This window comes from Melopsittacus undulatus, chromosome 4 (genome assembly GCF_012275295.1).
Source record: "Melopsittacus undulatus isolate bMelUnd1 chromosome 4, bMelUnd1.mat.Z, whole genome shotgun sequence".
Classification (NCBI taxonomy): domain Eukaryota; kingdom Metazoa; phylum Chordata; class Aves; order Psittaciformes; family Psittaculidae; genus Melopsittacus; species Melopsittacus undulatus.
Genome location: NC_047530.1, coordinates 874,181 through 894,670, shown reverse-complemented (window position 1 = coordinate 894,670; position 20,490 = coordinate 874,181). Strand labels below are relative to the sequence as shown.

General features: G+C 50.7%; 1 protein-coding gene across 1 annotated transcript; it reads right to left on the bottom strand.

Moving 5' to 3' along the window:
* Positions 1–242: 242 nt before the first annotated feature.
* DISP2 (dispatched RND transporter family member 2) lies at positions 243–18,086 on the bottom strand. The gene is made up of 8 exons (XM_034061457.1): positions 17,986–18,086; positions 11,649–12,095; positions 8,978–9,007; positions 6,863–6,986; positions 6,097–6,212; positions 5,514–5,632; positions 4,564–4,661; positions 243–3,676 (listed from the first exon to the last, which is right to left on the bottom strand). Exons 1-8 carry the CDS (start codon positions 18,048–18,050, stop codon positions 257–259), a joined length of 4,419 nt encoding a protein of 1,472 aa, XP_033917348.1. The 5' UTR covers positions 18,051–18,086; the 3' UTR covers positions 243–256.
* Between the last annotated feature and the right edge of the window lie 2,404 nt (positions 18,087–20,490).

Here is a 20,490-nt window from a genome sequence, read left to right as displayed (position 1 = left end):
GTTTACTCAGTAACATTTGCAGTACAGCTGTGAATATGGCACCAGACACTGGAAGGGCTTGTACTCCATCAAGGCTGATCTCACATCCTCTCTACTATCAGATTTGCTGGTTCTGTGGAAACACAGGTAATTGCACAGCTGAAATACTTAGAAATAGTCTCAGCTCCAGGAGAGGTGGGAGGAAAAAAACTGATATTTACAGTTCCAAGAAGATTTTGACTTTCTTTTTCCCTACACTTTTGTTTTCTGCAAGGTTTCAGCTGTTGTAACCAGAACTTTGTGCACTAGATCGTTTGATCCAAACGTCAGGCATGTCTGGCTGGCTGTTTGGTAGCACAACTGGACTCTCACTCCCTAAGCCAAATCGATTCTTCCACGAAGAGCTGTTCTGCTGCGATGCTGCTGGAGAGATATCAAAGACAGTCTCCCTCAGGTCCAGCCGCAGGGTATCTCTCTTCCCGTTCAAGTAACCCCTCTCTGCTTGACTGTACGAGTCAGACAGCTCTAAGACATCAGGACAAGAACTGGCTGATTCAGCAAGCTTTAGGCCTTGCTCAAAATCACTGATTGACGTCTCACTGGAGATGTTGAGCATGTCGAAAGAGCTGCCAAGAGAACAAAGGCATCTGTGATTTTTGTAGATGTCAGCAGCAGGGAGATGGCTGTTGTCTGAGGTATAATTTGACTGCTGCTGGGCAGTGTCACTACAGCACTGTGATTTATTGAGCTGCCCTTCTTCTTTCATGCCAGCCGGCTGGACGTGGTCCAGCCCAGACCCATCCCAAGCTTTCAGGCCATACTTTCGACATCGACAATCTCGGCAGAGTCTCTCCCTCTGAAGTTCTGCTTCTGAGTTGCTGTGCTTGTAAGGAGAGGAAGTTTGCAGGGCAGGACACTGGCACAGGCCAACCTGCTGCTCTCCAAGGGTGTCCTGCAGATTCCGTCTGTCTCTCTCAAGGGAGGGGTGCATTCCTGTTCGGGGGCATCTGTTGTCTTCGACTTGCATGTCTTCTGAGAGCACTGAGGGCCGGTTGGACAGCTTGCTTGTGGAAGTGCTGTTGTCAAAACTGTCGCTGAGTTTCCTGGACAAGGGCTGGAGCTCGTATTGCTCGTTTGCAGTGTTGGATTCCTGCACCTTCCGCAACCGGCTTTGCTTCTCGCTCCCCCCACAGGCAAAGCTTCCGTTCAGCCCCGAGTCATCAGAATAGTCTTTCATGGTGTGGGCACAAGGCCAAAGGATCTGCCCACAGTTCTTCTCTGGGCCAAAGAAGCAGCACAGAGACTGGAAGAAGAAGCTGGCAAAGCCACAGCTGATGCACTTGATCATCATGATGAATATACCCAGCTTCCTGTATGCCAGGACTGTAGCAGGCAGCATAATGACCCCTGCAGAGAAGAGGGCAGAAGCTGCCATGGCTGTGGCACAGCTCATCTGCTTCAGGGAAAAGGCCACACGGCTCAGGCGGTCCGAATGGGGGCACAGGTGGTAGGAGATGCAGTAGTTGACTGTAAAGTCAACAGAGAGACCTACTGCAGCTGAAATGAAGAGAGACTCCACTGCATTGAGCTGCCACTCCAAGAGGACCAAAAGGCCAATGGTTACCAGGACAGTGCCCGCAATGGCAGTAACAGAGAAAACACTGAGGAGAACATTCCAGGTAGTGAGCAGCAGCACCACGAAAGAAATGGCTATGGAGAGTGCCATGACCACCATTGTTTCTGTGCTGAGACTGTGCTGGAGATTGTATAGCTCCAGTTTACTCGTAAACCACCCATTCTGGAGCCCCACGGGGGCAGTTTTCATTTCCTCTGTTACCCAGAGGTCGATTTCCTCATAGAACTGTTTGGCTTTGCTGTAGTTGAAGCTATAGTAATAAATAGTTTGGAACTGCAGCACTAAGGCAGCGAGATTTCCCTCCCCATCAAACCTGAGGCCCAGATCATATGTTTCTGCCCCTTCCCTGCCCTGTTCCAGGAGCATCATTTTGATGCAGTGTAGGAAAACTTCACTTCCATAAGGGAAAGAGAACTGGTTACAGCACAGGTTGAAGCTGTGGTCTCGCTGGGAGCACTGTCGACTGTTCATCCACCTGAGAAACTCCTCCATGAAGCACACAGTAGATTTCTGCTCTGCATCAGGGTAATAAAAAGTTTTGTTCTTCACTTTTTGGCAGAATTCAAGGAGCCACTTCTGGGCATCAGGGTTTTGGATTGTGAAGGTGACATCTGTTACCAGGGTGCCATTGCTTTTAGGGTTGAAATGGTCCCCGTTATCCACGGGCAGAACACCCCAGACTATGGTGACAGGCATGCGCTGCCCTTCTCCATGCTCCAGCCTCTCAAACATGAACTGGTGGCAGTACTCAGAGTCATACCTCTCAAAGGGGTGGCTCAGTCTAAACACCTGGAGAGATGATGTCTCCAGAGTCGGAAGCTTGAGTTTGGGGTTGGAACAGGAGATGTAGGCACCTCCTATTGCCAGGGCAGCAAACCAGCAGATCCAGATGTACCGAAACTTGATGACCCCACAAGGCAGAAGCTTCTCAAAGAGCAGCTTGGAGGTTTCAGACAGCGTGTTCTGGAGACCCCTGAGAACGTAATGGAAGGAGAGAGTGACTCTCTTATGGCCACTGTTGTTCCAGTAGTCTTCTGGCTTGTAAATGCAGGTGGTTGCTATGTAGCGCTCATACAACACAGCTGAAGAAGGGAGCCAGGTCACCATGAACACCAGGTTCACCAGCACTGCAGTGCCCATGTAGATGGCGAAGCAGCGGATGGCAGTTATGTTGCTAATGTAGCTGGCATAGAAGGCAGCACCCGTTGTGAAGCAAGATGCCAGCATGAGATATGCAAAATGGTGCATGGTTTGACTCACCCACTGAGAAAGGCCAGCAGAAGGGTTCTGGTTCTTGCTGAGGTTCCAGAGGTCGAAGAAGACGAAGGTGTGGTTGGCACAAATGCTGCTGAGAATGATGACTGCTGTCAGGTTTACAAAAGGGAAATAGGTGAATCTGAAGGCCACCTTGTACAAGAAGTAGGAGATCATTAAGGAGCTGACAACAGCGAGCAGGACCATCAAGGTAATAAAGACTGAGCGTAAATAAAAATAAATGCTTAGAAAAATAGCTACTATTGCCAGGACTGGGTACTTAGTATCCAGTAAAAGATAGTGCTGGAATAGTTTCTGTTTAAGGCCCAAGTCCATTCCAGTGATCGATGTATAGTTATCAAACAGATCCCAGGATTCAAGATTGTCTAAGTAGATCCCCATCATTGATGCACCTTTCCTTGTAGGCAGAAACAACAGGCTGTATTTGAGAGATGGCACTTGGTACTCCATTGTCTGGGGACTGAGAAAGTCCCTGTCGACCAAGAAGTGAAGAAGCTGGTAGATGGCATTGAAACGGGTGCATTTTTCTGGGACTTGGGCACACTGGGAGTGTTTCTGTCTCACAGGCTGAGGACCTATGCAGGATGGAGTGAGGATGCCTTTGTGGTAGTCTGGAGCACAGGCACGAAGGAGAGCCAGGGTATGGGAGATGTCTCCTTGGGTTATCTCTAGACACGATGACCTATTGTACAGGACAGCAATGTAGTTCCCCAGGGACCAGCTTGGGCAGCATTCGTTGGCTTCAGTACGTTGGCAGAGGTCTCTAAAGTGAACATGGGAGCGTATCTGAAAAACAGATGGGGGAGGGGGTGTTGTGTGTGTGTGTTACATCAGGCCTCCTCTGCAGGCAGGGCCACCAGTGTTCCTTGTTCCTTTCACAGCCCTCCCCTCCAGGTGTGGCGATCATGCCTCTGGAGAGGGGCTTTTGACATGGGCCTGTAGGGACAGGCCAAGGGGAATGGCTTGAACCTGCCCAAGAGAGGGGAGACTGAGCTGAGCTCTGAGGCAGAAGCTGTTCCCTGGGAGGGTGCTGAGGCGCTGGCACAGGGTGCCCAGAGAAGCTGTGGCTGCCCCATCCCTGGCAGTGCTCAAGGCCAGGTTGGACACAGGGGCTTGGAGCAGCTGCTCCAGTGGAAGGGGTCCCTGCCTGTGACAGGGGTTGGAGCTGGAGGAGCTTTAAGGCCCCTTCCAACCCAAACCAGTCTGGGATTCTATGATTTATAGTTTGTAACTTCTAATGTGGAACTTTGGATCCTATGGCAAACACAGCTAATCCAGTTAAACTTCCCACTCACAAAACTTGCTGTCACAGCCTCCAAAATTATCGCTCCATTTTAGTAATTAGGTTCTGCTGCCCCAAATTCTCAGCATCTTCTGGCAGACACCTTTGGCTTCTGGACCAAGTGCTTGTGCAGTGTCTGGTTTTTCCTGTTTAATGGCAACTGCTACTTTGCAGCTGGACTTTAGTGGCAGGTGGAATCCTAGACTCATAGAATCACAGCATGATTGGAGTTGGTATTGCTAAGTAGGTGCAATGCTTTGGAGCCTTCTAGGCTAAAACCTGTTCTGCAGCTTTTGTTATTTTTGTCTGGCTCCCTTTCAGCTAGAGATTAAAGATCACAGCAATTGGAAAAGAGACAGCATGTATCCATGTTCCTCCTGACATTACTAACCTTGTCTTGTTCAATTTGGCACATGGACTGAATAGCTTGCAAGTTCCATAAGCTCCCAGAAGTTGTGGACATAAATACCAGCTGGGAATAGCTCTTTTCTGAAAGAAAGAAAATAAATGTATATATAAAAAGGATTAGATAATGAGGATGAATCAGCCAAGCTGCTTGTGTAGACTGTTCATAGGGAAAAAATACATCTATATCACTGTCTGTATAACTGCTGTGGAAGATTCCTGATGGGAACCAGGTCACAAAGACTTGTAGTGAGTGGTAGCATCTGCCTGGTGTGACCTGACCTCTGCTCCTCTCCCATCTGTCAGCAGCAGGAGAGCAGCACTGGGGTGTTTTCAAACACACTTTCCATGCTGTCAGCATGCTTCTAGTGATGGCTGGTGTCTGGTTCTGCACCCCTGCTCCAAGTGAGGAGCTTGGATCAGCCAGCATCTCCCAAGGACCTGCAGGTTTGGGGTTTGGCTTCAGAGGGGGAGTAGAGGCAGGGAAGAGAATAAAAGTATCTGCATGCTGTTCCTCTTTCTTCTACTTACTAGCACCCATTTTGGTACAAATGGAGTATTCTGCTTTTCTCTCCAGGTTTTACTACCATTTATGTGTCTTAAGAAAAGAAAGAACAGAGAGGGAATGTGAACACAGAATGAGTGGGCATGTGCCATTTTTTTCAAAGTGTTTTGATATGGGTATATGGTGGCAACATTAGGCCTTTTACTGGTGCTCTTAAGGTGTATTTCTATGTAGGTATATAAGGTGTATTTCTATGTGTGTAGATAAGGTTTATTTCTATCTGTTCTACTTGGAAGGTGACACAGCTCTCACAGGGCGGGCTGGGACACGCTGCTTAGAGCATATTCAGAATGTTTCCTTGTGTCTTAAACCACTCTGACAGTTCTGGGTGCTGTTGATTTCTGGGGGTGTGATACTCAGACTTCACTCACCTGGGGGACCACAAAAGAAACCATCTGCTCCATAGATTTGTTCCACCATTCTCCGTGTCCTCACTTCTTGTTCTCCCTGAGCAACCTTCTGTCCTCTGTTAATGCCAATGTCATCATAGCTAGCAAGAGATCAGATTATTGTTGTAACTAGGGATCATCTGGCTCTGAGTTACATTCACTGACAAGGCTCTGGTGCCACACACATCACTGCTGCAGCATTAAGGATCCTCACAGCCCTCAAAGAGCATTGCTTGGGTGGGAGACTTTTACTATCAGGGTGGCTGTGCCACTTTAAAGGGATCTTCATGAGACTGAGTGGGAAACCACATCCCCTTGTGCAGATGTGCTCAGTCACCTCTGCAGTCTCTTAAAGGTAATCAGTGCAGTAAAGGTAGGAAAAGCTCGGAGCCTAATTCCTGCTTTCCAGAATAGGAAGTCTGCTGCAGGCAAACAGACTTGAAACTCTGCAGTGCCTTGCTTGCTTTTAAATAAGGCATGTATGTTGTAACTCACAAAGGTATCTTGCAACATTGATCAGTATCTTTACAGCCAGCATCTTTCTCTATCTCCCCAACCCACATACCTTTTCTTCTTGGCATACGGAGAAAGGGACAAGGTCTTCTTGTAGCCTGTGTGGCTCTCAATGTTCCTCCACACAATGAGCTTTCTGCCAATGTCGGTATCCCGTGGCTTGAAACCCTGCAGCCAAGCAAAGGGGTTTTGTCATCAGCGTTTTAGTTTAGCTCAGCTTTCCTTAATCCTCCTCCTCGACACAGAAACTGGATGAGATTATTACTGCATCTTGGAGAGAGACACAAATTGCATTTCCTCTGGAAATACTGCATTCCCAGAGCTGACAGGACAAAAAAGTCCCCTTTCCTGTCTAGGGAAGGATGGTTACAGTTCTCTCTCCCTAAGAACATTAAGACTCTTCAAGTAAAATAGTCATTCACAGAAATGGGGGCAATTTTCCTCTTCCTGAACAAACTCTATTCTTACTTTTCCCAGATTCTTCATTAATGAGAGACAGGGATGACTTAGAAAATGTGGGATCCTGTGCAGAAACCAAGGTCCTGTGCAGCAGTACTCAAATGGGGTAGTCCCTCCATTTCAAGAGCCTCAGATAAAGGCTGTAGGAGACAAAGCCAGATCCTCCAGCCCATCTCCACCAGCTCAGCTAGTCCTTTTGGGCAGCCCCAGCCTTCCAGCAGTGGAAGAGCAGCAAGAGGAGCATCCTGGTTCATGTGGGAAGGAAATTAAAGGCTCATTTTACATGGCAGAAGGAATATATCAGTTTGGTCATGAATTTTCCTTATGTTCATGTCGATGTATGATCTGTAGGCACTTACCAGTAAGGGTTCTGAAAAGTCAGGCAAATTCCCAACCAGCAGAGCAGTGATGGTGCAGACCACAGCCACCACTGAGCACAGCACCAGCACAGCCAGCGGCCACTCTGCCATCACTTGGGAATAACTGGAACCAGAAGGAGAAAGGAAAACACAGCTGTTAATGTGGTTCTGCTCTTAGCACAAACCTGCTGGTGAGCAATCAGTGAGTAAAAGGGAAGAAAAGAGTTTGGGCTTTCTGGGTTTGACCATTGCAAAGCTCAGAGGCTCTTGTGCAGTGATTCATGAACATGTTACACCTCCAACTGCATGTGTGCAGGCAATCGGAATTAACTTGGGGAGTTACATTTTGCCTGCCTACATTTCCCTGCCTTTTCAATCAGAAATAATAAAACCCAGACTCTTGCATCCTAGGGCAAAATGAAGCTTTGCATATTTAACTTAACAGATTGCATTTAGAAAGAGCTTCTTCCTTTTTTCCCCCTAGTTTTGCAGTGTAAGCTTGTAGCTGACACACTGGCCAGCACATGCACAACCTGTGGACCCTGGGGAGTCTTTGTGCTAATCTGAAGTGTTCCTTAAAGAAAACTAACTCAAATCCATTGTCACTGGGCTAAATTCCCTCACTTTATGAAGTGAGAAATTGTGTGGACATCTGCATGGCAATAAAGGATGGGAGCTGCTGAGGTGATGTGTAACTGATGGGAGGATTGCCAACAGCAGTCACAGCACAGGCAGGCACCTTCTGCACCCTGGTGAGTGGATCCTGACTCCTGATCTCAGCCTCACAACCAGTCCCTGAACCTGCAAGAGCTTCTGCACATGCAGCAGAGCAGGTACCCTTCAGGGTGTGGAGAGCACACACAAGCCCATGTCCTGGCTCTGCCTGGAATATCTCTTAGTGTGGCACACACACTTTTAATGCCATTTCCATACAAACAAACCACTTCCAGAGAAGCCCCTTACTGTGTCTGAAAGTATTTTTACCAGTTACTTCTTAAGGGCAAGTCTCTAATTTTCCATCCAAATCCTGTTTTTCTCCTGGGACAAACTGTCTCTCCTATAGGTTGATCTATCAGAGTTCCTATCCTACAATGTTTTACCAGTGCAGGTTTGACTGCAGGAAGACTTCTGTCTTCCTCAGAAATAGCTGTTGAGATACAAGGTACCAGAACAGTTCCTGCTCTGCTTTGGCAGGTTGCAGGTAGTTCATCTGTATTCAGATCTACTTCTGAAACAGAACAAAGTCTTTGTTCAAAATAGTTGACAAATACTTGAGCTTCATGGGGCAGTGCAATATTTATGAGCATCTGCCTCAGGGTGCAATGTTCCTGCTTGCCTGTTCTCTGGCTCCTAACTTCAGTGAGTCAAATCATGCACTCTTCCTCATCACTAGAAATCATCACAACCCTTCAAAGAGCTTTCCATGTCACTTTTGGTCAGGTATTCTTTTCAATGTTAGAGTGTCTTATTGAGTTTGTTTTCAGAGATAAAGTCTTTGCTATGAAAATGAACAAAAGTTGCCCTTTCATATGTTAGAATAGCTGATTTCTGGAGGCTGGTGGGTGATTCCATGTCCAATTACCAGGAAGAAAAAGGGAAAGAGGAATGAGTGACAGTATCTGCTGAGAGAAGATACCCAAACCCTTCAGAAAACATGGCCTATAAAAATCAGTTGAAAGCAAATAGATTAACTGGGGCAAATGCATTAAAAATCCTCTTGCCTTTTGAAATAGGGGAACTTACTTTGTGGTTGGGATTTTATGTCCTGATTGCTCATCTGGTGGGTCAGGCTTGGATTAATTCTATATATGTATATACACACACATGTATATGGAATTATTAGATATAAAGCTACTGTGTGGAGTAGAGTCAGGCACTGCCCAAGAACAGCTACCACAACACTATAGCTATTCATTAAGGAAGGTTAAACTGATCCCACATGCAAACTGGGGGTTTCCAGGTGGATGGGAAGCCCTGAGTGGGAAGCACTGACCTTGCCTCTGAAGTGGGGCCTGCTGGGATGTCACCAACAATAACACTGCATCTCCTAATAGCAGGGTAGGGGAGCAATGGTAATAGGGGAGAAGGACAGGAAGCTTTTGAGAGCAAACGTACCTTTTTGGCATCTTGAAAGCTTTGTCATGTCTGCAGACAGAAGGAAAAGAGATGTGTTCATTTATTGCTTTTCTGCAAGGAAACCCTGCCAGGGGCTGCACAGCACCAAGCTGAGCTATTGCTGCCACAGGACTGGCACTACATGGAGCAGTTTAATGAGTAATAGGGTCTTTTCCTCTCCCATTGGCAGGGATGGGAAGACACGGCGTCACTCCTCAGTTTTACCCCTCTAAGAAAACCCCACAAGAAGTAACAGACATGAGCAATGCAATCCCATAGAAATCACACTGCAGCTCTTATCCATAAAACCTCTCTGGTTTAAGTGCTTGCTTTCTGCATTTTTCAATCACTTCTTGACAAAAGCAAACCTCTTCATTGAATTTCATGAGCTGGGCTAGCAGTGCCTATAAATAGCTTTTATTTCCTGTTCCACTCAGCAAGGGCTTTCCAAGAAAGAGGATCCTATTGTTTCCTTGTCCCTTCCACAGGCAGCACGTATCCAACCTGGAGGAGCAGAAGGCCAAAGCATTTCACCAGGGCTTCCTTCACAGAGGAGCATCTCTCACTCCTACCTGTAGGGCTCTGAGGAACAAAATAAGCCTTCCCTTAGGTTACGTTTGTTGGTGGATCCCTTGCTGCACAAGCCTTACACTGAACAGCAAGGCAGCACCTCGGTGGTCCTTCACCACATCTGAAGGACCTCTCTCTGGTTACACTAAAATGCCCCCTTGAAATCTTGCATGGCCTTGACTTGCACTCCAGCTTCCAGTGAATTGTTCCCAGCTCTGAGCCATGCCAAGCTCAGCCTAACGAGTGCTCCTCCCTTCACCCTTCCTCTGTGTTCTTGGCTTAAACTGGGAGAAGCTCCTGTTGCACACCAGTATCTGCATGGGACAAATGCTCTGCTCCATCCCCACAGCTGTCTCATGAATTGTGGCAGCTCATCCTTCCTGGTAGGTTGTGAATGGAAGAAAGGAAAAAGCAATGGAGGACAGTTCCCCATAGAAGAGTCACTCAGGGGCTCATGTAATACATTATGTGTCCCTCATTGCACTAATTCCCTGTAGCTCTGGGAAAGAGGAGCAAAGACAAATCCTCACCAGATCATGACAGAGAGGTTTCTTTCTGGCAGCACAGTGCCCATCCTGTGCTAATTCCCTCACAATAGCTCCTCAAGCAGATTTGCTTGGATTAAACCCCCATTCTAGTGCTATCATGTTATCACATTTCTGTCTGCCAGTGCTGCACGTTCTGCCAGGGATTCACAATCCAGCTGCCTGTCCTACTACAATAACCTGTTACAGAGAATGCAGCTGACAGTCCTGTTGGTGGTATAGGAGCTAAAAAGGATCCAAGCTCCACTCTTCTGATTGTAATTGCTCTATGCTTCAAACACAAGCAAATTAAAACCTCCCTTAATGGCTAGAAAATCACAGAATCATAGAATGGTTTGGGTTGGAAGGGAGCTTAAAGCTCCTCCAGCTCCAACCCCTTCCACTGGAGCAGCTGCTCCAAGCCCCTGTGTCCAACCTGGCCTTGAGCACTGCCAGGGATGGGGCAGCCACAGCTTCTCTGGGCACCCTGTGCCAGCGCCTCAGCACCCTCCCAGGGAACAGCTTCTGCCTCAGAGCTCAGCTCAGTCTCCCCTCTCTTGGGCAGGTTCAAGCCATTCCCCTTGGCCTGTCCCTACATCCCTTGTCCCAAGCCCCTCTCCAGCTTTCCTGCAGCCCCTTTAGGCACTGGAGCTGCTCTCAGGTCTCCCCTTCAGGAGCCTTCTCTTGTCCAGGCTGCCCCAGCCCAGCTCTCCCAGCCTGGCTCCAGCCCTTGCAGCATCTCCATGGCCTCTGGACTCACTTAAGCAGGTCCACATCCCTCAAAATGACACCAGAAAGGGCTTTTGTGCCTAACCCTGCCCTGCTGTACATAGGCAAGGAAGGATTCTTGTGCCATCTTATATCAGACTTCAGTGGCTTCTGCTGTGGTAGCAAAGGGATTATGGTCTTGAGTACCAACAGTGGACTCCAGAAGGCACACACAGGGAGGAGGGTGGTGCTGGTTGGATGGAGTGGAGCTGACCACTCAGGCTGCTGGGATAACCCATTCTGTGTGTGCTGCCCAGGAAACATCCCCCAGCCAAGCAAGTCTCTGAGGTGCTCCATGCATGGATGGAGTTTGCCTGATACTCTCATGGACAAGAGTTTACAACCTTGTTCTGCCCAACCTGGAAACCTAAATCATCTTCCCTGCTACTGTATTCCCCACTGCTTGGCTGAAGCCAGTGCCCACCCTCTGCTGCCTCTCCCTTCCAGCACAAGCAGTGGCTTCAATGGGGACAGAGAGAGAAATTAACTGCTCTTATCACTGAGAAACTCTGTCAAGACACAGGATTAGCAGCTGGGTGTCTCACAGGAGAAAATAGATCCAAGAAGGTGGGCATCATTCCATAGGCATGATCTAGGAGCAACAGAGAGCCCTTGGCTTTATCCAGTGAGTCCCCTTGAGAAGCCAGTCCTGCCTCTCCCTGGTATGATGACAGCAGCTCCCCCAAGCTGAAGAGCAACCCCATGTTTCATACATCCCCACCCAGCTCCTCCCCATCTTCCCACTTCCCACCACAAAGCTCAGGAGATGCTTTTGGAGGCCCCTGAGCTGCCCTCCATGTGCCTCTTACCTGACTGTTACAATGTGATGCTGCACTGGCCGTCGCTCCCCCGGGGACCACTGTTTCCAGGTGGTTTCCGAGGCCTCATGCTGGGATGCTGGCCCAGGATCACCACTGGAAAGGTGGGAACACAGCATGGGCCTGTCGCCATGCCCAGGCAGCGGGGGCAGGCCATAGCTGCCTCCAGGCTCCTGCTGGCTGCAGGGGTAATAGAGGTGATGCTGCTGTGAGTCCAGGGAGCTTGATGGCACTTGACCATTGGACTGGGTGGAGACTGGTCCCAGTGTGTGGCTGGAGGAGGGCAGATGATCTGCTCCCAGCCTGGGGGATGCAGGAACTGGGCAGTGATGAACCGGGCAGATTCTTTCCCAGGAAGTGCCACTGTAGCTGGGCTCGGTGTTCCCGATCTCTGGCATGGCAAGGCAGGTCTGGCAAGGTCCTGCTTTTGGCTTTTCTCTGTAAGGGAAAATAGGGCATGGTGAAACAGCAGAGCAGGAGGGAGGCTGTGCAGGGAACAGTGTCCTACACATAGGAGACTACCACAGGGTGGGAAAGCTCACTCACTACTTGCTGTACAGGGCTGAGCTGGGTTTATAAAGCCATCCATGACTCACTCAGGGATTCCAAGGGACATCTTTGTGCATGTTGCTCCAAAAGTTGGGAAAATTGGGTAATAGCCCCTCAAATAATTCTTCAAGATGCTTCACTGTGGAGGGGCACTGGCTGATGGGAATGACAGGGTCCTAAGGCCCAACCAGAGTGATGATGGAGATCCCAGGAAATGGAAACCAAAGGAGGCTGCACAAGAGCACATCCCCTTGGCTCTGGGGAGCCACGGGGCAGAGCTAGTTTGGGGGAGCTGGTCCCTCAATCCATGTTCAAGCCTGAAGTGTAATTCCTCACACTCTTCCCAATGGCTGGCATGCCTGCGCATCTTACCTGTGGTTTGTGGTTCTGTACTACTAGTCCTGGCTTAGGGAGTTTCACCAGCAAGCTGGGCTTGTGGCAGTGTTGTGCTTTGGCAAGCTCTAGACCTTTTCTCACTCCCTTTTTGATGCCTCTGAGTTCCTATTTTCTACCTTGTTCCTGTCGATTTTTCCCTAATTCTTGTGCACTTTAGGTAGGTGTTGGTTCCTACAATGCAGAATTCCCAGTGTCACTGCTGCACTGGCAATTTGTGCTGTTAGTATTCCCAGACCTGCACAGTATTTGTGTTCTTTTTTATTTCAAAGGAAACCCAGAATTCCTTCTCATTTCAACAACTGGATCCACACAGGAAATGGGAGCAGAAGCTTCCAAACTGGGTTAGTCTGGTGGCTGTGCTGCTGGGTCTGCCTCATCTGATGGGGAATGTGTAATGCTGCACAGAACACAGAATGGGCTTTGAGGATGGTCAGGGAGATGCAGGAAGCACAAAGTGACTAATTCCTCCTGCAAAGGCTCCTCAGCTACCAAAGCTGGTGAGGGAAGCAGGTCCAGACTCCTGGAGATCACACATTGCCTCCAGTCTTGATGCACTTATGCTAATATATTTGATTCTAATGCTTCCCATGAAGCTCACTCGTCTTGTTTACCATCTTTGCTGCATAATACCATCAAGTTCTGCTCTTTCCTCCCATGCAGTCTCTTAATCCCCTGCAGTGACTTCATATTTTAGGATAACTTCGGTACTTCAAATCATTCATTTGTGACTCTTCATTATCTCCTTTCCAGACCAAACTGTTACAGCTCTGTCAATCACCCTCTGGATAGGAGCTGCCTTCTGCTCATCTCTCTCCAGCTCCATGACGATGTGACCTCGGTTATCCAGAATCTCCAGGGAAACCTGGAGCTCACAGATAATGATGGCTTTGGGTAATCATTGCTGGCAGTGCTGCAGGATGCAAGGCTTCACTTGCTATGTTCCCAATTAGCCACAGTGCTTCTGGGCTTAACATTTGATGTGCTGAGCTCTGCACCAGAGATGTGGGCTGGTTCTTTGCCTGCAACCGTGTTGCTGTTACAGTTCTGGGCCCATAGGACCCTCAACTATGCTGGAAAACTGCTTGGGGGAGTTGCTGCTGTCTGTTCACTCTCAGGCAGGACAGCGGGTGGGCACAGCACTGCACTGGACTCTGCTTGATCCACTGACACTAACTGAGGCTAACAGCAGGGGAAGAGAAACAGGTTCTTTTAACATTCCCAATTAAAACTAGGTTCATTCCCAGTCTGGGCCATGTCAGATGTTTTACATCTTGGAGGTTTAGTGGGCAGAAATGGTGTCTCAGCCACAGAAAAGCTCATGGAAGCAGGCAGACACCCCCCAGTTTATTCATCAGGCTCAGCTGGATGCAACCAAGGAGATGCTGGGCAAAGAGAGAACAGGGAGGTGCAGGGCAAGGCATAGGCTGGAGTTAACTGTTCCTGCTACCCACAGCAATGAGTTGTGTTTCTCAGGCTTTTCCTTGGATTTTCCTGATTTGCTTCCCCATCTTTCCCTTGAGATGTCTGGACAGCACCAGAATCCAGTTTAAGACACTGCCTGAGTCACTGGAGTGCAGCTGTGACATGAGTACCAGGGCATGGGCAGCCTGTCTCAGGTGGGGCAGCAGCAAAAGGCCAGAAGCTTCTTCCCACCAGAAAAAGGGTCAAGATCCCCAAGGAGACACCTTTCTGTCATTCCATCTCTACAGGGATACAGAGCTGTGGGAGGCACCCCCAGCCATGGGCTGTGTCCCTCCCCACAGAGACCAGCATCCCACTGGGAAGCACTGCTTCCCTCAGCAGGACATGGCTTTATCTGCCTCAGCATCCCACCCCAGCAAGAGGGGCTGTGGGCAACGTGCTGAGCTCCTGCCTGTCCCAGCTCCTTCCCCTGGGGTGGTTTGACTCAGCCAGCACATGGAAGGAGCTTGGCAGGACAGGGAATGATGGAAGGAGCTTGGGAGGGCAGGGAATGATGGAGGGAGCTTGGGAGGGCAGGGAATGATGGAGGGAGCTTGGCAGCACAGGGAATGATGGAAGGAGCTTGGGAGGGCAGGGAATGATGGAGGGAGCTTGGCAGGGCAGGGAATGATGGAGGGAGCTTGGCAGGGCAGGGAATGACGACATTTGGTCATTTTTAATTCAGCCATTCCACTTCTTTGGCACGTCTCAAGTCTTGCTTCCCTCTGAGCCACACAGCAGGAGAACGTGTGTGTCTCTGAGAGAAACAGCCCAAAATACACAGTGTTTTGAAAGGATGGTTCCTTTCTTGCTCTGCCTAATTCCAGCGTCATCCCCTAACCATTTCTGTAAGCACTTCTCTTTCTGTAATAGAAAGATCCTCTCACCCTTTGCATACTAAGGAGAGGCTCAGGAAAGCAGCACTTTGCATATGAAAGATGGGAAACACCTCCCGAGTGAATGGAGTCTGATGCCTGAGTCAAACCACAACCACAGCCCCTCCTGTTGACAGAGAATCTCAGCGGGGAGGAAAACAACAGGGAGAAAGGGCAAGAGTTTGTATTTGGCTACAAACCATCCCCAGGAAGCTTTGCTCAATCTAATGCTGCAATATCTAGTTCATCACAGAAGAAGGGAGTTTTACCTTCTTTCCCTTTTATATTCTTACTCCAGCAAGGTTTTGCTTGTGTATCAGCTCTACAGGCTTCCCAAAAGAGGAAACACAAATTCTCTCTGGATTAAAACCGTGTGGATGGGGCTTGGAGCAAGCTGCTCTAATGGAAGGTGTCCCTGCCTTGGCAGGGGTTGGCACTGGATGAACTTTAAGGTCCCTTCCAACCCAAACCACTCTGGGATTCTCTGATTCTATAGCACAGCTTCCACTTAGATTAAGGACTTGTTCTTTGAAAGCTCTAAATGACTTTAAGAATGGGGGGTTTAATGGGATTTAAATAGAGGTTTTCTCTTGGAATACACCACAGCAAAGCAGCAGTGGAGCTCTGGAGGAAAAGAGCTGCTTTGCTTCTGTTCTTTAGGGAGACGAGTGCCCTGTCCAGAGATGAGGTTTGTGGTGTCTCACTCTCACCTCCCTATCTCTCTCCCTGTCCAGCTGATGGGGAGAGATAGGAACCTTGTGAGCACTTCATCTCCTCCCCGGCCTATGGCAAACTGTGGTGCACTGAAGCATTTCTGTGTGGTTCCAGTCTGGCTTTTTTGGTTGTGTATCCTTGAGCAGACCTAAAATCCTTTAGTTAATGAGACTCTTGAGTACGTTAAATCAGCATGAAAAATTAATGAGACTGCAAAACTGCTTCCCACGTAGTCTGCCAAGAGGAGTTTGGTTTTACAATCCTTCCCATTGACTCCTCTGAGCAGCTTTACCCTTCCCCAGCAGCTGTTGCTGCTGCAGGCACAGGTATGTGTGTGACAGGAGCACAGAATCCCAGAGTGGTTTGGCTTGGAAGGAAACTTAAAGCTCCTCCAGTTCCAACCCCAACCCCTTCCACTGGAGCAGCTGCTCCAAGCCCCTGTGTCCAACCTGGCCTTGAGCACTGCCAGGGATGGGGCAGCCACAGCTTCTCTGGGCACCCTGTGCCAGCGCCTCAGCACCCTCCCAGGGAACAGCTTCTGCCTCAGAGCTCAGCTCAGTCTCCCCTCTCTTGGGCAGGTTCAAGCCATTCCCCTTGGCCTGTCCCTACATCCCTTGTCCCAAGCCCCTCTCCAGCTTTCCTGCAGCCCCTTTAGGCACTGGAGCTGCTCTCAGGTCTCCCCTTCACACAGCAGAGGGGCAGGATCCCCTCCCTGAGCTGCTGCTCACGCTCTGGGGGTGCAGCCCAGCACACGGGGGGGTTCTGGGCTCACGTGCACACTGAAGCTGGGTCATGGAGAGCTGCTCCTCACCCAGCACCCAGATCCAAGGGACCCAAGATCCCTGCCCAGCCTTCAGCATCAGGACAGCCCTGGGTGTATTTGCTGTCTGCACAGGCAGTGTAAGATGCATTGGGAGAGCCATGGTTGGTAAGCCTTGTTTTGAAGGATAAAGAAATGTAATGAAAAGGGAAAGGAAACACCATCTTTCACCCCAGGCTTGCAGGAAGGGTATTTGCAAACCTCTGTATTGTTCTGATGATGGACTGAGCTTTGGTGATGAAGAGCACTGGCTGGGGATAGGCAATGGGACTGCAGAGCCCTTTGGCAGCCATATGAAGAGCTTTGAGTAAAGGAGCATTTGGCTATAGGCAAGCCCAGGAGGGGCAACTTTACTGGACTTTATTGCCAGAAATCAGTGTTCTTGAGCATAGGTGAAATTCAAAATACCCTGTTTCAGGTGGCTTAACTCATCTCTTTACCTCTTACAGGCTGGAGCATCCATGTCAAAAGACCTGTTTGACTGAGCAGGGATTACCCCAGTGAGCAAAGCTAAGGTTGCCTCGACATAGCCCTGACCCTGTGGAATGCCCAGGATCCAAACCAGCACTGGATTGTGCCGCAGTCTCCCAGCCAGCACCGACACCCACCAGCCTCTGGCTGAGCTCTTCAGAGCTGTGTGAAGGGAAGGGATGGCCCCGTTGGCTCCCCGGGCATGTGGGGATGTCTCAGCACCCATGTCTTGTACAGTGCAGCACTGAAACTCTGCCTTTCAGAAGGAATTTGTGTTCTGTTGGCCTCGGGGAGGCTCTGGTCAAACAGAATCCGAGGAGCTCAGATCTGTTGCCTCCGGTCTAACGAATGCAATGTGCTTGCAAATTTGGGGATGGCTCCTTGCCCATGGTTATGGGCTTGTTGACGTTTCCAGACAACGACAATGATTGTGGCCACCAGCCTGCCTTGAGACACCAGGTAAGGGAACATATAGCACCGGGGGGAGGCGATGGGGGCTTTACAGAGACGTTTGGAGTGAAACCCTTGCTTGCTCTTAGCCTAGCACAGCAGGGACTCGGGGTTCAGCACCAGCTGCAGCCCACCCCTTGCGGCACGGGGGCCTCACCGTGCTCCACGGTGAAAGCCGGCCAGGGGGAACCGAGCCCAGCGCCGGTAACGCACCCCTCCGAGGGGAGGCGGCTCGGCCGCGGCTCGGGGCTTCGCCGTGCCCTCGGTGGGGCCGTGCGGGCTCCATACCCCCCGCCCCGACAGAGCCGCGGTGGCTCCGGACACCTCCCACCCGCCTGGGTACCGGCTCCGCCGCACCGAGCACAGCCCGGACCTCGCCCGTCTGCGCTGCCTGCGAGGGAGGGAGCCCCCGGCCCCGTTACCCCCGGCCCCGCTGCCCCCGGCCCCGCTGCGCCCGGCCCCGCTGCCCCCGGTCCCGTTACCCCCGGTCCCGTTACCCCCGGTCCTGTTACCCCCGGTCCCATTACCCCCAGCCCCGTTACCCCCGGTCCCGTTACCCCCGGTCCCGTTACCCCCAGCCCCGTTCTCGTACCTGGGGGAGTCGGGGCGGCGGCCGCGCCGCGTCCCCCCGTGCGCAGAGCCCGGCGCGGCCTCCATGGCCGCGGGGCGCTGTCCGCACCCGCGGTGCTGAACGCTCCCGAGCCGGCGGCGGCGGAGGCGGCGCTTGCGCCACCGCGGAGGCGGAGGCGGAACCGGTGCGGGTGCCCAATGGCCGCGGGGCGGCGGTGGGGGCAATGCCGGCAGCCCCTGGGACAGCGGAGAGGGGGGAGCACCGGGAGCGAGCCCGAGCCCGGGGGCACCGCGGGGCATGGAGCCATTGACGCATGGAATCAACCGGGTTGGAAAGGAGCTTCAAGCTCATCAAGTCCAACCGTTCCCCACCGACCCTTGTTCCTTGGGAGCAGAGCCCAGCCCCTCCTGGCTCCATCCTCCTCTCAGGCACTTGGAGGGAGCCATCAGGTCCCCCCTGAGCCTTCTCTTCTCTATCTGAACCCCCCAGGTCCCTCAGCTCTTCCCCATCTCTTGTGCTTCAGGCCCTGCTCCAGCTCCATTCTCTGGCCCCCCTCCAGCATCTCAATGTCTCTCTTGCAGTGAGGGGCTCAGAACTGAGCTGATGCTGGAAGAGGCCCTCCCCAGCATCCTTATAAGCCCCCTTCAGATATTGGAAGGCTGCTCTGAGGTCTCCATGCAGCTTTTTTTCATGCTACATAAAAGCTGAAGCAAATAGGAAGAGTATTAGACCAGCAAGTATTCTATAACTCCCAGTAATCCTTTAGCTGCTTAGAATAAGCCCTTCCTTCCTTAAAGACTTCAATGCCTAAGACAATTGAAAGAACAAAAAGCTTTTCCTAATGCCAGGGTGTGTGACTCTCCAAGCGCAGGCTGGAGGCTGTGGGGACCAGCCTCTCTGAGCCCTGCACAGAAACACTGCTGGTCTGGGAGGGTCAGGTACAGTGTGAGGAGTCTGGATGATGTGGCCCAACAGGAAAGACAGAAACCTGGTATCTACTGAAGAGCTTAACTGGCATCAATGTGCTGACAGGACCTGGGTGCTATTTCCTTTCCTTTTGATGCTATATTATACTACTTGTGACAGTGATGATAATTATAAATCCCTGGGAGCGGAAGGGATGGTGGGATGGGCTGGACTGCAAACATCCCCCTGCTCTGACAGCCACATCTTACAGCCTTGAGCTTGGCTCAGCCTCATGTGCCTTGTCTGCGAAGCGGGGGTGATCACACTTCCTCACTCCCACAGCTTGGCAGTTTCCTTTGGGCCCTGCAAAGCATTCAACACATGAATTACTGGGGTTTTAATTATCCTTAAGCAGGGTCTAAGGCAGAGATCGTGCTCCCAGCTCGATGTGAAGCAGTGCTTCACACCCCTCTTGGGGCTGTTGCTACACAGCCCTGCAACAGTCGGTTGGTACCTCATGTTGGCTTCATTCTGCTCTTCATCAGATTGGGAGCTGGCTCTTTGCCATAGCAACCTGCATCTGAGACCTGCCAGCATCAGCTGGGTCCAGCTGGTCCCTGGTGTCCCTCTGATGTGAAGGGAGGTGAGGGAGGGTGAGTGAGAGGGACAGTGAGGTGACCGAAACAAAGTGGAAGCAATGAGGAAAAGAGCAAAGAAAGGAGGTATAGGGTCAGGAATGTCAAAAGCCAACAGACAGGAATGGATACACGTGGCAAAGAGAAAAGGGCTGGTGAGCAGAGAAAGGGGAGAGGGGGACTGGGAAGGGAAATCTATGGGCAGGTGAATGGGACAGAGATGCTGTGGGGGTGATGTGGAGGTGGCTGAAGGGTGAGGCATATTGATGAGGCCAGGTTGGACAGGGCTTGGAGCAACCTGGTCTAGTGGAAGGTGTCCCTATCCCTGGAACTGGAGGAGCTTTAAGGTCCTTTGCAAGCCAAATGGCTCTGTGATTCTACAGCTATGAAGCTGCTGTGCTGCACAAGGCCCTCTCTCATCTAAGATAGCAGTTTGCTGCTGCTGACACTGGGAAACTTCAGGGATCCATCAGCTGCTCCTCATCCCATGAGAAGCATCCCGGAGCAGGAAGGCTGTGGGGTCAGGGCTTGAGCTCCCCAGACAGAGCTGGAAACCTCTGCTTGGGAGAGGCTTAGGAATTCACACATGGAAAAGGTCAACAAGCACTGCTCCCAGGAGAGCTGAGCTGCACCTCCTGCCTTTCACCTGCATGGGAGGAAGGCTGCCACAGGGGCTGTGGAGCTGAGCCTGGAGGAGACACTCATTCCTATTGAAGATGGATTTCTCACCTCTCCTGCTTGACCTGTGAAAGAGAGAAGGGAAGAAACCTTTGTATTTGTATTTGAGCTTTGAGCCATTTCTACATGAAGCATCTCTTGGCTTTGTAGAGCTCATTCCTTCTCCCACCCCTCCTGCTCCCTTGCATTGCTTTCACAGACAGAAAGCAGGGTTCCTCTGCAGCTCTCCTGTCTTGTGAGAAGTCTGAGTCAGAAGTGAACACTTCACTTGCTGTGTGCATGCAAAGCCCCCCAGTCTGCACTTCTC